At 46.0% G+C, this 17735-nt stretch overlaps 1 protein-coding gene across 1 annotated transcript in view; it reads right to left on the reverse strand.

Moving 5' to 3' along the window:
- The window catches only part of GNAT3 (G protein subunit alpha transducin 3), a 101788-nt gene that overhangs the window by 13946 nt on the left and 70107 nt on the right, over positions 1 to 17735 (reverse strand). The window contains exons 3-4 of the mRNA XM_075017381.1: positions 12672 to 12813; positions 5936 to 6093 (exon numbers count right to left, since the gene is read on the reverse strand). Coding sequence (XP_074873482.1) covers positions 5936 to 6093; positions 12672 to 12813 — 300 coding nt within the window. The remainder of the gene's footprint in view (positions 1 to 5935; positions 6094 to 12671; positions 12814 to 17735) is intronic.

The following is a 17735-nucleotide window of genomic DNA, read 5'->3' on the forward strand; positions in this document are numbered from 1 at the left end:
GCCAGCCGATCTGGGGCCGCCCCCGCCACTTGCCCCTTTTACAGGGAGCTCAGGGACATCCTGGGCTCCCGGCACACCTCCTCCCCTCCGGCCACCCTTGACACCTTGGCTGACGAGCCCCAGCAGGCCCTGCAGCCGGAGTCCGACCCGGAGGCAAGCCCCGCACCCTGGGGCCCCCCCCCAGAGGCCATCCCCGGGACATCGCGGCAGGAGGAGGAGGAGGAGGAGGAGGGGGGCTCCTCCTCCGCAGAATCCAGACTGCAGATCCTCCTCCTGCCATCCCGGAGCAGCAGCAGGGCCTCCGACCCCCGGGGATCTCCGGACCGTGGGAGCGGACCCACAGGTAGGTACCCCTCTCTGGTGGACACCCCTGGGCTTGAGGGGTGGGGGTAACAGAGATGTGTCCAGGGCCCCCCACACGCTCACATGGCCATGGCCCCAAGGACACCAGGGCCATGGCCCTCACAGCACTGCAGCCATCAGCCCCTACCCCACCCACCCTGCATGACAGTGCCATGCCCCATGCCCGGGCCAGGGGGGAGCGGAACCTCGAGGGGCCCCTGGGCGGAGGGGGTGGGACACCCCGCAGCAGCAGCATGTGATGGAGTGGGGGGAGTGCCAAAGGGAGACTCAGGCTACATATGAGCCACAAGAGCCGAAGAGCTCCCAGGGCCAAAGGAGGATCCTGGCGCTACAGCTGGCAGGTGACACCTCTGCCCTGAACAAACAGGAGGGAGGAGCCGAGCTGGCTTGGAATTGGGGGGCGAGGGCGGGGGCCACAGGTAGAGGCTAGGGGAAGGGAGAGCTGGTAGGCAGCCAGCCAGAGGAGGGGGAAAGCTACATCCCGGAGGGGCCCCCCTTGGGGTCTTCTTCCCACGACGGGTTGGAAGGACTGTCTCTTCCGACAGCTGGTGCTGTCACTCCTGCCAGAAACTGGCCATCTGTGGCCTAAGAAAGCTCTCCTGCTCTCAGACCCTGCGGGGTGAAGTGAGAGTCGCTCCCACCAGGGGACGGGGTGCAGGGCAGGGGGACCCCTGAACCCCATCCATCACAGCAGCATCTCCCGGGGACGGGGATGGGGAACCTGCAGCACAGGGCGGGGGGGACAAAGGCCACGGCTCGGGGCCCACACTAACGCCTGTCTCCATTCTTCTTTCCCCCCTCCTCTCCTGTGTCCTGCACCTGCACCTGCACCATCCGAAGGACTGGAAGAGAGCGCCGGCGAGGCCTCAGTTGTCCCGGACAGCCCTCCGGGACCCTCGCTCCAGGGCAGCCCCTCGGCCGAGGAACAACCGGCCCCGCGGAGGGCAAGACGGCGGACCCCGCGCCTACTACCGGCGGCGGCGATGGACCCCCAGCTGCTGGCCATCTTCTGCCGGCAGCTGGAGGTCTCGGAGCAGCACCTCCAGCTGCAGGAGCAGGCGCTGGCCTGGCGCCAGGAGGCATGGGGGGCCTATATGCAGACATTTAACCGGCTGGTTGATTACCTGGCCCCCCCCATGCCGCGCCGGCCGAGCCATCGCCTGCCCTGCCCGCTTGTGCAGCCCCACCACCAGCTGCTCCAGCCGTCGCCGGGCTGTCCGCCGTCGCCCCACCACCCACCCGCGAAGGCCATAGTGCCGAGGGACCCCTGGAGCCACCTGAGACTTGCTGGCGCCGATACCTTCCTTTGCAGCCCGCTCCCACCCAGCCGTGGACCAGACTGCAGGCACGGCGGGGCTCCTGGCCGGGCACGCCCAGTGCTGGGCTCTAGGGGCGAGGGGCCCGGGACGTGGCCCCCCCCTTGTTGTATATAGTTTGACTGTTTGTTTTTGGTGCTCCCGTTTGCCCTGTCCCCCCCATGTAAATAGTTCTCCCCGTTCTCCCTGCTTTTCTTTTTTGTTGATGGCGCACACTTCTTTGCTTTGTTGTTGTATTGTTTTATTTGTGCACATCTTGCTTTGGTTGAACGTTTGTCCCTCCTTTTTGGTTTGTGTTTCACATATTTATTTATTTACAAAAAAAAAAAAAGTTTCGTAAAGACGAAAAAAAGTTTACGTTCACCCACAAGTTCGTGCTGTCATTTGTCCAGGACAAGTGGGGAGGGGGCGGTGGGGTGCTCCATGGTGTGGGCGTTGGGGCAGGAGTGTGGGGGAGGAAGGGGCGGGCAGTAGGGGGCCTGGGCAGAGTTCACCCCGCGGCCTGTTGGTCGAAGTGGGCCCGCAGGGCCTCCCGGACCCGGGTCCCCTCTGGGTCCACCTGCCGACTGGGGGCAGCAGGTGGCTGCATGTGTGCCCTGCCGGCCTCTGCGGCCCAGCCCTGCAGAAAGGTCTCCCCCTTGCTCTCCACAAGGTTGTGCAGGGCGCAGCAGGCACCCACAATCTGGGGGATGTTGTTGGGGCCCGCATCCAGGCGGGTCAGGAGACATCGCCAGCGTCCCTTGAGACGGCCAAATGAGCGCTCCACCACCTGGCGCGCACGGTTCAGGCGCTTGTTGAAGCGCTCCTGGCTAGCAGAGAGATGGCCCGTGTAGGGGTGCATGAGCCACGGCCGGAGGGGGTAGGCCGCATCTGCGATGACGCAGAAGGGCATGGTGGTGTCCCCCAGAGGGATCTCCCGCTGGGGGATGTAGGTCCCCGCCTCCAGCCGGCGGCACAGGCCCAAGTTCCGAAAAACCCGGGCGTCGTGGGTGCTGCCAGGCCAGCCCACGTAAATGTCCTGGAAACGTCCCCGGCTGTCCACCAAGGCCTGGAGGACGACAGAATGGTAGCCCTTCCGATTGAGGTATCGTCCTCCACTGTGATGCGGGGCGCGGATGGGGATGTGAGTCCCATCCAGAGCCCCGAAGCAGCTGGGGAAGCCCAGGGTGGCAAAGGCGGCGACAGTGGCATGTGGGTCCCCCAGCCTCACGAGCCTGTGCAGGAGCATGGTGTTGATGGCGCGCACGACCTGCAGAGAAAGCACATGGGACAGCCCCAATGAGGTGTGAGCAGGGTGTGCGTGGCCCTGCCCTGCCCTGCCCTGGCCTCCCCCTGTGGGTTCTCTTACCTCCATGAAGACAGCCCCGATGGTGGCCTTGCCGACACCAAACTGCTGCCCCACGGATCGGTAGCTGTCCGGAGTGGCCAGCTTCCAGACAGCGATGCCGACCCATTTCTCCACAGGGAGGGCACGCCGCATGGCAGTGTCCCGGTGCCTGAGTGCAGGGGTGAGCCACTGGCACAGCTCCAGGAATGTCTGCCGGGTCATCCTGAAGTTCCTGAGCCAGTGGTCGTCGTCCCACTCCCCAAGCATCAGCCGCTCCCACCAGTCGGTGCTGGTGGGGTAGCTCCACAGCCGCCGGCGTGTGAGGCGGGGGGTGGAGCGGGGTGCTGCAGGGGTAGGGGTTGAGCCCTGCTGCCCTGGGGGCATCTCCTCCCCTGGGGCAAGAAGGTACTCAGCTGCCTCCCACATGGCATGGGCCAGGGCAAGCCCTGCTCCTGCCGGGAGGGCTGGGTGGACCTCTAGCTGCTGCTGCTGCTGCTGCTGCTGCTGCAGCTGGGGGTCCATGACTGCGGCGCCCGGGGTCTGTGTGTCTATGGCTCCTCAGACCGCGTGCTGTGCAGGCTGAGTGTATGTGGGAGGGGCCCTTTAAGGGAGCGGCTAGCTGTTGCCCCGGAAGCGCTAGTCTGCCCGTTGACCCTGTCTGCAGCTGTGCCTGGCATCCCTATTTCGATGTGTGCTACTTTGACATGTAGACGTTCCCTCGCTGCGCCTATTTCGATGTTGGGCTGAGCAACGTCGAAGTTGAACATCGACGTTGCCGGCCCTGGAGGACGTGTAGACGTTATTCATCGAAATAGCCTATTTCGATGTCGCAACATCGAAATAAGCTATTTCGATGTTGGCTTCACATGTAGACGTAGCCAAGGTCTGCCAAGAGTGGGATGTGTACAGTTGAGGTACTGGGAGTAATACAGAGGAACACCCCACAGCTTCCATTCTAATCTGGCAATAGTCAACACACCTGCAAATTTTAGAAATGCATTTGCTGGGATTTTTCATTTCTTGTCTATGAATATATATGCTTTAAAATGGGATAGTCATACTGTGAACTGAATAAACAGTACAGTAGAAGGAAGAAGTAATTCAGCTCCTCTCATTGTTTCAATGTCAGACTGTCGTGTATGTCTAACAGACAATGACCAACCTATTATTTTAAAATTTTCATCTAATTCTTGTTTATTAGGTCTAAATTCTCTTTTTCTGAGCACCTGGGCTACCAGTTACTCCAGCCAGTAGTCAGTTGTAGGTTCCATGTGAGTCAGGAGCACTGGCAATCTTCTGAACACATAGAACTAGTTATGCACACGTGTATATGCTGGTCAGTATACATGCATCTTGGGTCTTCTTAAATTCAAAAAGTTGTCCAAGTGCCTGAACATACAGGAAGCATTAACTGCTCATACTAGTCATTCCCTGGTTATGGCTGCAACTGGATTTCTATTATAACCCTAATTTTGCACCTTACACTGATATTATATCTAGATAAATTGTGTTTGACTACAAGGCAAAATTTTTCAGCCAAATTTGAACTGATTTGGACAAATTGTTTCTAAATTATGAAACCCTAAAAATAGAGACAGTTTCCAGAGTTTGAAAAGTTTAACAAAAAAACAAACAAACAAACAAACCAGGAAGAGGAAAGTGACCAAATTTATTGGACTCACCTAACAAAAAGGTACAAAGATGAGTCACTGAAATTGTTGGGGCCAGAGCCTCAGCAAGTGTAAACTGGAGAGTCTTCATGGAAGTCAGTGAAGCTATACTGATTTACACCAGCCAAGGAAGCGGCTTTTGTTATGTATGATTTGTATGACAACAGCACACTGGGGTCCAATCCCTGGATTAGATGTTGTGTGGAAAATAAAATTTGTACTAGGCTAGCACTTGAATATTGCAGGGGCGTTGAGTGGAAAAGGGGATGTCTCAGAGAGAGAATCACAAACAGCCAGCCCAAAGCAGGGGTGAACAAAGTGGGGCTTGGGCCCCCTTGAGGCCAGGGGGCCTGCAATTTCTTAAGAGGGGCTCATCATAGAAAATTTGCTTGCCCCTGGCTTAGAGCAAGGTGAGATGAATTGTGCATCTCTGTTTTTTCACAGTTTTTGGTTAAGTTTAATGTTCTGGATACTAACAAATAAATCAGAGTCATATTGCAACTTCCAGAAAGAGTGTTGTTCTATACAATTTCTCTGACTGAATCCTATGAATATAATAGCCTAGTACCAACCCTGTGGAAACCCCGTTATAAGAATGATGATTTCCAATTGGTAACTACTTTGAAGTCTGCCAGTTAGCCACTTCTTAATTAATTTACCATGGGATTTGATATTGCATTGTGCCTTATTATTTTTTTTAATCAGAATGAGCGTAGTACTAAATCAGTAAAAAACAAGTAAGAATATTTCAGCTATTTATGTTACCATACAGACTTTCAAAGAATGAAACATCTTTTTATTGTTGTTTTCTGTGATTTAAATATGGCTAGCGTACCACAGGCAGACCAAAACCACATTTTTTTTTTAATTATGGTGCCTTTATTTCCACAGACCACATTTGGTAGATCTCCTACCTTTCTCATGACATTCAGCCTATGTTTTCTATATTTCCTTGACAGAAACAATAAATGAATGCTGAGAGGAAACTACCTTTTAAAAGCTCCCATAAAGACCTGTGATGGTAAGGAAGTGGGTGGGAGGAAGGGCCAGCGCTGTGGACCAGGTGATGCTGAAGGATGACTGCCATTGGCCCTGCCTCTTTCACTCTTGGCCCCACCCCTTCGTGGGTGCAGAGCTATGCCCCCCACCCACCTTGCCCTGGGACCTGGCAGCTGTCAGAACTGCTGAATTTAGGTCTTTCTTGAGAGAATATCACTGTAACAGCTAAATGCTCTGAATCTATAATTCTTGTCACTTACTAAATTGCTGAGTCATTGAGCTGATATTCTGCTGCCCTTTCAAAGCAGGCTTGAGTCCCTGGGTCTTTCCAGAGCTGCTTTATGATTTCCGCTAATTCAGGAGTCATGATGCCATCCTCTATGGAACTTGCCATGGTGTACAGTTGTCTTTCATATTCCTAAAGAGAAATTTAAGTAAGTACAATTAAAATACGTTGTGGTCCTTAATCTCTTTCTGAAACATATTTAACATATTTATTTTACTATGAATCACAGCATCTTAGGAATTTCCCATTCTTGTTGAGGGTCAGGGGCGTGGAGATTGTTGGAGGAAGGAGTGGCACATACACATGCAGCGCCTCTATGGCCTTTCAGCCTATCACATCACCTTCTGGTGTAAATCCAAAGTAGGACTTTCATGTGTAAGAGACTTCCTCTGGTTTTCTATACTGCAGGTCAATTTCATCCTAATAGAACTATTCACAACAGATCCACATTACAAGAAAGTTTTTTTATGTAATGCTAGAGTCACATCTTCTGATTTAAGGTATTAGTGAGATTTAAACATATTTTAGTTAGTGAGATTAAACATATTTTCTAAGGATATGTTTAAAGTATCTAAAAAAAATTACTCAGGTTTTGCTCAAAGTAACATACAGCAAGCCGTTGATATAATAACATCAATATGTCCTTGTGTTCTTACCATTAGAACAAATTGCCTTTTCTTGTTTTAATTTTTGAAAATAGTTTTATTTTGTTATTTCTCCTCGGTCTCTTTCAGGCTTCCAAACAGATATCAGAGAGTAAGTGAAGCTGACTGAAGAGAGGTAAATTGGTAACTGTAATATGTGAAGCACGACAATAAAATAACAACTAAAAAATAACTTGAGCTGGTTAAGGAGTTGAGATTTTGAAAATTTTCAAGAATAAAAAGGATTCATTTGAAACATTTAATAAATATTCTCTCTTTTTATCTGCTCTAAATCAAAACAACTTTCCCATATTTTAATTTATAGCCATAGCAACCTGTAAAAGCTAAGAGACAGGAGCACAACCCTGTAGTTCCTCTTTTTCTAAATGAGGTCACTGAAGGCAAGGACTGTGTCGTAATGACTCCTGCTCTCCATGACTTGAGTCAATGCTGCTCACTGAGAATAACGGTTGGAGAATTAGGGCTTACCATATCTGTATACAATAGCCCCATCACTAATAACAAAACCACTTCTTCCAAGTTTTGTGGTAGAAAGGGTCATTCACAGAAAACAAGTAAAAATTCAACCAATTCTGAGCAAGACTCATGGGAGCAGACTGGGTTCTGAGGACCATATATTATATGTCTATTTCTCTTTCTAGCACACCTAGCATCAGTAAAATACAAATACTGGAATCAATTATTTTTCACAAAATTTGACAGACTTGGGTGTCACATACCCCACAAAATTCAATGACAAAAGATAGAATGAGAGAACATGCTGCTCTAGATGAGTAAAAGTTTGGTCTGATCTGAAATATAAGCTCTTTTATTCCTATCTCAGATGAATAACTACTTTAATGAAGGTTATATTAAAAAATTGGATTAGCCACAAGGATATCTGAGACTCAGTAGTTTCATCCACACAGTTTTGTGGAAACATTTTCTTTTGCTTCAGTCTTCATGGGTTTGGGTTTGACCCAAACTTGCAACTAAAAGTAAAGCCCTTTTTAAATCAATGAATACTGCCTAGTCTCAAAACTGAACATAAGAATATAAGAATGCTATATCGGTACTGACCAATGGTCCATCTTGCCTAGTTTGCTGTCTTCCAACAGTAGCCAGTACCAAGTGCTAGACAGGGAATGAACAGAACAGGGAATCATGTGATCCATCCCTTGTCACCCATTCCCAGCTTCTGGCAACCAGTGGCTATGGACACTTCAGAGCTAGTATCAGAGAGGTAGCCGTGTTAGTCTCTATCTTCAGAAACAACAAGAAGTTCTGTGGCACCTTATTTTATCTGTTAGTCTATAAGCTGCCACAGGACTTCTTGTTGTTTTCAGAGTTAGTAGCCACTGATAGGCCTATCTCCTCTGGCAAAGAGTTCCAGAGATTATGCAATGTGTGTAGAAACACTTCTTTTTCTTTATTTAAACTTGTTGCCTATTAATTTTATTTGCTAACTCCTACTTCTTGTGTTATGAAGAGTAAATAACACTTCCTTATTTACTTTCTCCACATCCATCATGATTTTATAGATCTCTATCACATCCCCCTTTCCTCTTCTCTTTTCCAAGATGAAGAGTCCCAGTCTTTTTAATTTCTCCTCATATGGAAGTTGTTTCATACCCATAAACTATGTATGAAGCAATGGAAAGCATAATTTAGTCCAGGTTCACCAGGAAGGGACATCTATTGATGAACTTTGGAACAATTATGGTACACATTTCAAATTCACAATGAAACTCAAATGGTTTTGGGTTTCACCAGACACATTTCACACATCTATAGTTATGAATAAAACATCATATGTGCAGGCCCTGTCCTGTTTCTAAAGAACTATTTTGCTATTAATGTCGATGAGAGCTGGAGCAGACTTGTGTTATAATATATAAACCAGCAGTATTTATATTTTTCTACATTTCATCCTTCTTCATTTTCTTCAAACTGCTAAGTATTTGTTTATAATTTTTTGGGCCAACATGCCATATGCTGTTATCATAAAATGCTGCCTTCTGGAATAAGAAGTTAATTTCACTTAAGTGGCTTTAATTCAGTTTAAAACAAATCTCTGGGGAATATCTATAGTAAATAGAAGAGCAGTTCAATGAGCAGTTCATGCAAAAACAAAACAGGCCAATTGAAATTCTGGCTATGTTTAAGCCTTTGAGAAATACACATCAGGATGTGAATTATACAACCACAACATTATACTTCAACAGCAAACATCCATGATGCCAAATGTTCATGGCCACATTATGCAGCTGTATTTGGTGTCTAAAAGCACCACAGAGTTAGTAATGATCTGGTATAATTAAGGTAAATATAGATGACCATCTGGCTGCTGCAGATCTATAGCTCAGCAATGCCTCCTCCTGACGTCAAAACCAACCTCTAGGGCTCAATGTGCAGTGACTTTATGTCCAAGATGGGCTATATGACCAAAGGGTGCCAGCCAGGAGTGACCTATGAGGACATCAATCCTCTCAAGGCCAGTTCTCAAGAATACATCGCTATTACTGGTAAAACCAAACAATCATATCCCCAGTAATCATGACTGACATTGCCTGTGAAAGGTGTCCAGCTTCCTGATGGCTTATTTAAGCAGTGTCCATGTTTCAGATCCATTATCAGAAGTACATAGTTTTGCTAAATCTTAACATTTGCATATATTTCCTTCTTTTGGCTCCAGACCTTATGAAGACCATTCTTGGTAGAGGATGCTAAACCGATTCTCCTTAGGGTATCTGTCCGTATCCATTTGATGATAATTTACTGGTCAGACAAAAATGTATTACATCCTGGGTTGGTCAGGAAGCACAGATGTCTTGTATCAGAAATTTTTTGTCAACAATCTGAATTTTTGGTTCTGCTCAAGAAACTCTTAGACCAAGGGCAGCTGCATGTGTGAAAGCTCTCTAGTGCTTTTTCAAAAGTAATTTGTATCCTGGCCAAAGAGGACAACATCATCCACTTAATCCAGGTTGGTAAAAGAAGTTGAATTAACAGTTAGTCACCTTTTTGCAGAGCTTTGTTCAAGGAAACAATCCATTGCATGAATGAACAGGGCTGCGACCAGCACACATCCCTGCTTCATCCTGTGTCTAATGTAAAAATCTATTGACTGATCAGTTCTCCAATATGTCTGTGTTCCTGGCCTTTATTCAGATTGTTAGTTAACCTCAAGAGGATATCAGGAAGGTCCAATGCCTCGTTGACAGAATCAAAGACTGCCTTTGGGTCTACCTATACTGCTGTCAAGAGACAATTGAATTCATGATAGATCTCAAATAAAGATGAAAATCAAGTTTGGAGTCCATTGTAGATCACCCATAGTGAAGCTTAATTTCTCAGGGTGACAGCTTTGCACAAGAAAAGGGTGGAGATGGGTGAGTAGGACACATAAAAAACTTTTCTGGGAACAGAAAGCAGGGTTATTGCCTATAGCTACTGCATTCAGGACATAGACCTTTTGCCTCATAAAATGGGATGGTGAGCCCCTTTCTTCCACTGGAACCCACCAAAGGTGCCATTTCATGAAGGTGTGTGGAGAGTTGGGGGCTGGCAACAGCCAGGCCTACCGGGTTGCTGCTTGCTCTTCTTCCTGTTCCCCTGACTATCAGGGAGTGAGGGGAAAGTGCACAGTTTACATGCATGGCTCTCATTCCTGGTTGGTTAAGGGAGGGGGCAGAAGAGTAACTCACACAGTCTGTATACTCCCTCACTCCCTGACAGTCAGAGGAGTGGGAAGAAGAGTAAGGAGTATTGCAGTATGCACAGCTGCTGCCCCACTGTGCCCTCCCGAAATGGCACACCTTGAACATATCCAGTAGTCCAAGCCTAGACAGCAGTTCTTTGTTTGTGGACCATGCACCTGAGAAATTTAGCTGTTGTGTGTCGGGTCCAGCAGCATACCCACTTTGCCGTTTCTTCATTGCTGTGAACCTCTTCCAATGTATGTAGATGTATGCAGGTTTTGGGGTCAGCGACTGCATACAGTTGATTCAGGGCAGTCTCACAATATTCCTTCCATCTTTGCAGGACTTCGTCTTGTCTCCATGTTTTACCCATGAGGCGTGTATCTCAGCCTAAACCCCAGGCAAAGTCCAGCTTTGGTAAAAGTGATCAAGTAGCTTTGAATGTGGGTAATAGTTTATTAGATCTTGTTCTATTGGCTGTTGCTTTAGTCATGGTGTCAAAATAAGTTTCACGACCCATTTTTATTCTTAATCAAAAAATATGTCATCACATACCTTGATCAGTAGTCTCATCTCTCCATATGCCCTCAGATTTCTTTTGCAGAATTTGAAATATTTCTTCAGATAGCCAAGGGAATCACTTGTAGCATTCCTGTTTTGAAACAGTATCTGTGGCTTCTTGTATAATTGTACTTATAGTTGTGCACGATGATTCTACATCACCCATGTGAGCAGCATGTGGGCCATTTTTTTTTGCATTTCGCAGTTAGCAAGTGCTGAATTTTCACAGATGCATTTTGCCTTATACGTCATAAGAGACACAGCCTTGCAGTAAAATCAGGAGGTAACTGCCCTCTTAACAATGAGGAGATGATAGTCAGTACTTGCTGGGGCTTCTTCACCTTTGTAGACTCAATATGATCCTACTAAATGATGATTCCAGAGCAACGTATATGAATTGTAGGAAACAAAGGTGAGAATTATAGGCAACTGACTGATCATAGCATGAAATAGGAAGGTGTATGCTCTTATTTTATGTCTGTCCCTGATGCTCCTGGTGATAGTAATGAGAGCTCTGCATGAGAGCTCTATGACAGTAGACAGTCTTGTATGAGGGGAATGGGAATTACTTGCATGTCTGTGTCTCTAAATAAGGGACCTCACATTTTCACGTTGCATATGGCACATTCATAAATAATAGGACTTCAACGTATCTGACCCCTGTGCAAGGGCAGAAAGTGTATGTTGGTGGCAGGGAGAGGAGGCAATGGTTGACCCTGACCCTTTACGCTGTATACACTCCAACCTTTGCAAGGCACAGCGGTAGTCTTTGATCTATATTCAGGGATTGGAAAGTACCAGCAGCGCTTGTACCTTGAGTCACCCTAATGAGGTCAGAGAGAGAAGAGGGAGATGGAACTCTGGTCATACCCTCCTCTGTGCACTAGCGGCAGAATTAAGCAACCACACAGGGAATGACAAACCACACCCCTTACAAATGCAGTGGTAGGTGTGCTGGTTCTGCACTATGGGGCAACTCTGAGAAACACAAGAGGACATGTAACTTGGCACTGCTCCTAGCAGGGGCCAGCAACCTTTCAGTCCCCGGATTTGTCCATAAAATGGAACCACTCTTTTCATTTCCTCACAGCGGTGGAAAAGCACCTGTTAAACACAAAGGCCGTTTCTACACGGCCCAAAATATGCTAATGAGGCATAGATACAAATTCCCTGCACCTTGTTAGCATAAGATCACATGATTTGGACTCCAAAGACCATTCTTCTGGACTCCAAAACGCTGTTTAGAAGTGCGGCCCCTGGGTGGGGGGTGACTTCCGGAAGGAAATCCTTCTTCTGGAGGCCCCTTCTTCCCAAAAATTTGCAGAAATGGCCAAAGGGATTTTCTCTCTTATTAATGATGAGGAGGTGAATTACTGGTTTGGATTCTGGTCAATGTTTGTACACATTGAATAACATTTTGCTCAAAGGTCTCAGTAGAGGAGCCATATTAATTGGTAGCTTCACAGATAACAAGCAGTCATGTAACATCTTAGAGACTTATGAATTTAGTATGTCGTGAGCTTTCTTCATTAAGACTCATGAATGCCCATGACTTTATGATTTTTCTCAAAAGTTTAGATCTCGAATTTCATGTTTCAGCCTTCAGAAATATTCAATTAATTGTTAAATGCTACAGTTCAGATGACTAAGGGCATTGTGTCATGAACAAAATTCAAGCAGAATAAATGTGTCCACTATGGTGAAACAAAGGATGAGTTTTCTTGCTATCCCAAAGGGATCCATTATTTTAATACAAAAGTTCATATTTGTATGTATATTTCAAAGGCACACATGTCATACTCACTCCACTGGTTGGGTTTTTAAAATCAATCCCTAATCTTGACATTGCCTTCACAATAGACAGGATGGATTGCAACACGTTACTGTAAATGACGGATCGAAACTCCATGTATTCCTGATGTGTGAAGCCATCTTTATGGATGATCCTGTGATACAAACAGAAAAATGCATCTCAGACAACTTTCAGGTAAAAGTTCTAAAGGAACGGGATAACAAATGCTCTTGAATTCTGTTTGACTATTAGGAAGAACTCAATGTAGCCTGTTCTAGTAGACATACATCCTGGAACAAGGGATGCTGGGGGTGCTGCAACACCCTTGGCTTGAAGTTGATTCCATTGTATACAGGGTTTAAGGTTGGTTCACTTACTCTTAGCACCCCCACTATACAAATTATTCCAGCCCCCTTGTTAGTAGAACTATTTGTAAATCAGGAAATGTAAGGCCAACTGTGAGTCTTTGCAGTCAGTTAGCTCTTCTGGGTGGTGAATTGGTGCGTAGGTTAAAGACCATGGTCTCTGTGCATCTCGGCTCCCATGGAGTAGCTAATTTCTTCTTCTCTCTTGTCAGTCACTTGACAACAAGTAGGATGTCTTTGTGTCACCCTCCCATTTGTAAATGGCTTATCAGCCTAATTCTGGAGCTGCAGGTCTGATCACAGAAGGGGCAGGTATTGATAGCTGTTGGAGGACCATATAACATATGAAGTGTGCAAAGGCTACATGGTGACAAGGAATCACATGGAGTATTTATTGGGGTGAGTGTGGGATGTCCATGTTGGTTCCAAATGCTAAATCGGATCATGAGAAAGTCATCCAAATGAGTAGCAAAAAACCTTCATGTTGTACCATCCCATCACACTGGCTATGCTGTTTTTTTACACACACAACCCCCCTCTCCCAATTTCTGTTGTGTTTTCAAGTTATTTTGGAATGTGTGAAGATATGCTAATTTATCCATTTATAAAATCAGGTGGTTTGGTAAATACAATGGCATGAAATGTAAGAAACTCCAAATCACAAAACACTCAAACACTTACACAAAACACAAGCCTAAGATTGGCTCTTGGAGTTGGCATGTCCCACAGGAATGTGTGCAATACAGTCTGTGTGGAGGTTGTGGGATTAAAACACCAGATTTTTAGTGTCTGTTTTGAAGGGTGGGGGATTGTGAACATCTGAAGAAAGAAAGGCAAGTGCACTTATAATTCTTGAACAGTCTTTTTAAATATTGTTATTATGCTTAAAAGCCTTTGAACAACAAAGAGAGGAAGAAAATAGATGGCCTCAAAATAGCACAAGCTACTCTTATTACAAAAGGAAAAGGCCTTGTTTTTTTCTTGAGGCTTTTATATTTCCAACCACATTCTCTGGCAGCTCCATGCTACACGCCCCAGAAAGAAGTTAGTCAATAGCAGTCTTCTATTCACATTATGTGTGACACAGCCAAGCAAGGAAACATTTTCAAATGCATCTTCAAAGCATAGCCTTTAGAGAAGATTCAAAACCAGTAATATCACTTTGTAAATACTCAAATGATATGAACAGTTCTAACAACTGAAAATTGTACTTTTTAATCCCAAAGGAGAATTTAAGCACTCTCACAAAAATCTCAGATGAAAACAAGTTGGATTGGGGTAACATTCATGACAGGATGGTATACACGCCTATCAGAAAGTATAGTCTAATCCTGTGTGTGCGTGGGCATGAGTATATATGGTGTATTTTCATCAGGCAGATGCTGTTAGCTAAGTTTCAGCAAGCAAAGTCAAATACTTTGGCATATTCTATTTTAAGAACTGTATGTCACCTCTCTGTGTCAGAGGATGTAATCCAAAGTCTACAGAAGTCAATGGAAAAGATCAGACTTCAGTGAAGTTTGGATCAGATCTACAGATATCGCCATCATGATGAATAATAGAAAGTAAAGTATTGTGATCTATTAATTTAAAAATCAAAATACTAGTATTGGTATGGCCTCATTAGGACTGGCTGAAAATTTTCTGTCAATTTTGTTTTCTGACAGGAAAGATTTCAACAAAAACATATTGTTTTTCAAACAGTGTCTGCTTCCATGGAAAATTTCTGTTCTGTTGAAAACAATGAATGTCTTACTATCAAACTGTTGAATAGTGAAATATTTCAGATTTTTGGCCACCATATTTATGCTTTTATTTTTCACCAAAAGCTGAAACTTTTCCATGAACATTGTTTAAAAAAAAAAACAATTTTTATCATAATTTTCCATGGGAAAACACCTATTTTCTAACCAGTTCTATATCTGGTGTACACGGGGCTTTAAAAATGACCTAAAGCTTTTCAGGCTTACTTCCAATGCCATCAAGTACATTAGCTGTGAGATTTCTCACAGTTCAAAGTTCAGCGGAACTAGCTTAAATTTATCCCACTTCAGCAAAACATGTCAGGACAACTTCAGTAGAAGTACTTTTTAAAGTACTTTGTAGAGTATGGATGTGCTGCTTAATTGGACTTACAATGAAGGAAATACAGAATTCATGGTCTTACATGAAACAGAATAGTTAGCAAAACATTGGTGAAAACTATGATGATATCATTAAAATTGTCCTGCTACAAACTAAACTTGAAAAAAGTAAAAATTTGCCATTATGGCATTTATCCCTATGCAAAACATTGTCCAAATCACTCTTTAAACAGGCCAATAAGGATGTGAAATAACAAGTAACATGTAAATGAGAGAGAAACTGTGAATCTGTTAACAGTTCCAAGTTCCAAGGCATCCTTCAGTTTGCGTAGACTGTGGATCGCACCCTTCATAACTCCATTTAAGATTGTCATTTGCAGCATTGACTGTGACTGTGCAGGCCTACACAAGAGTGACAGTCCTTGCTACGTCGGCTGCATATGTAGTGGGTCTCTGACAGGTCCTTGCTGTCCTTCCTAAGGGCTCACTTCTCCTCTGCCAGCTGTCTGATCTTCATTTTGCCCTTCTGAAGGCCCTTGTGTAGTTCCTGCTTCCAGCTGCTGCGGTCATCTGCCAGCTCTTCCCAACTATCTGGGTCGATGACTACCTCCTTGAGGTCCCTCTTACAGACATCTTCGTAGCACAATTGGGGGTGTCCGGGAGGTCTTTTTGCCAGAGGCTAGCTAGCTGTGCAGGATGTCTTTTGGGATCCTTCCATCATTCATCCTGTGGATGTGGCCAAGCCAGCGGAACCGCTGCTGCCTGAGGAGGGTATGCATGGTTGGAATTCCAGCTTGCTCAAGGATGGCGTTGTTGGGCGCTCTGTCCTTCCATGATATCTCAATAATGCACCTGAAGCAGTGCAAGTGGAAGACATTCAGCCTCTTTTCCTGGCTGGCATACAAGGTCCAAGACTCACTGCTGTAGAGGAGGGTGCTGAGGATGCAGGCTCTGTAGACTTGCATTTTGGTGTGAGTGTACAGCTTGTTGTTATTCCACACTCTCTTGCTAAGTCTGAACAGAGTTGTGGCTGCTTTTCTAATCCTCCTGTTTAGCTCAGTCTCCAGCGATAGGTAAGTAAACTCATGGACAACCTCTAGCGTGTAATTGTCAGTGCTGATTGATGGAGGTTCAGCAACGTCCTGACCAAGTACGTTTGTCTTCTCTAGGCTGATGGTAAGCCCGAAGTCCTTGCATGCTTTGGAGAACTGATCCAGCAGTTTTTGAAGCTGGCCTTCTGTGTGTGTCACTACAGCAGCGTCATCTGCGAACAACATGTCTCTAATGAGCACTTCCCACACCTTAGACTTAGCCTTCAGCCTTGCAAGATTAAACAGTTTCCCGTCAGATCTTATGTGCAAAAAGATGCCCTCTGTTGAGGATCCAAAGGCATGCTTCAGGAGGAGTGCAAAGAAGATCCCAAACAATGTCGGAGCAAGGACGCATCCTTGTTTGACGCTACTCCTGATGCTGAACGCATCTGATGATGTGCCATTATATTGGATGGTTTCTCTCGTGTCTTCGTGGAAAGACTGGATCATCTTGAGTAGCTGTGGTGGACAGCCTATCTTGTGGAGCAATTTAAACAGTCCATCCCTACTGGCCGAGTCGAAAGCCTTGGTCAGGTCGATGAAAGCGACATAGAGTGGCTTCCTCTGCTCCCTGCATTTCTCCTGCAGCTGCCTCAGGGAGAAGATCATGTCAATGGTAGACCTCTTGGTGCGGAATCCGCCCTGGGATTCAGGATAAACCCTCTCAGTGAGCTTCTGGAGTCTGCCAAGGATGACACGAGCGAACTATTTACCAGTGATACTTAGGAGGGAGATTCCATGGTAATTGTTGCAGTCACTTCTCTCTCCTTTGTTCTTATACAAGGTTACAACGTTGGCGTCCCGCATATCCTGTGGAACCTCACCCTCTCTCCAGCACAGGCACAGCAGCTCATGTAGGGGTTCCAGGAGTGTGTCCAAGGCACATTTGATTACCTCTGGTGGTATACCATCCTGGTCTGAGGCCTTTCCTACAGCAGTGCTGTCAATAGCTTTCTTCAACTCGACCACAGTTGGTTCCTGGTCTAGCTCGTCCACGACTGACAGGAGCTCAATGGCGTTGAGGGCTGTATCAACCACAGTGTTCTCACATGAGTACAGTTTGGAGTAGTGCTTGACCCATCGCTCCATCTGTTTGGCTTTGTCAGTGATGACTTCACCAGATTTGGATTTCAGAGGTGCTGTCTTGTTCTGGATGGGTCCCATTGCCTTCTTTATGCCCTCGTATATTCCCCTGAGATTACCAGAGTCCACACAGGTCTGGATACTGCTGCATACCTTAAGCCAGTAGTTGTTGGCAAAGCGCCAGGTTGTCTGCTGTACTATTTTTCTGGCTACTCTGAGTGCTTGCTGGGTACTCTGACTCAGTGAGCGTTTATACTCCAGAAGTGCAGCACACTTCTTTTCGATGCCTGAAATCATCTAATCGGAGTTAGCTTCCAACCAGTCGTTTGTGTTTCCAGCTCTTCTTCCAAACACTGACAAGGCCATTTTGTAGATTGTGTCCCTCAGATGCTGCCATCTGGATGTTGCATCAGCACCCCCAGGGCTGCTGCACAGAATCGCCTCAAGGGTCTC

Source organism: Carettochelys insculpta, chromosome 1 (assembly GCF_033958435.1).
Source record: "Carettochelys insculpta isolate YL-2023 chromosome 1, ASM3395843v1, whole genome shotgun sequence".
Classification (NCBI taxonomy): domain Eukaryota; kingdom Metazoa; phylum Chordata; order Testudines; family Carettochelyidae; genus Carettochelys; species Carettochelys insculpta.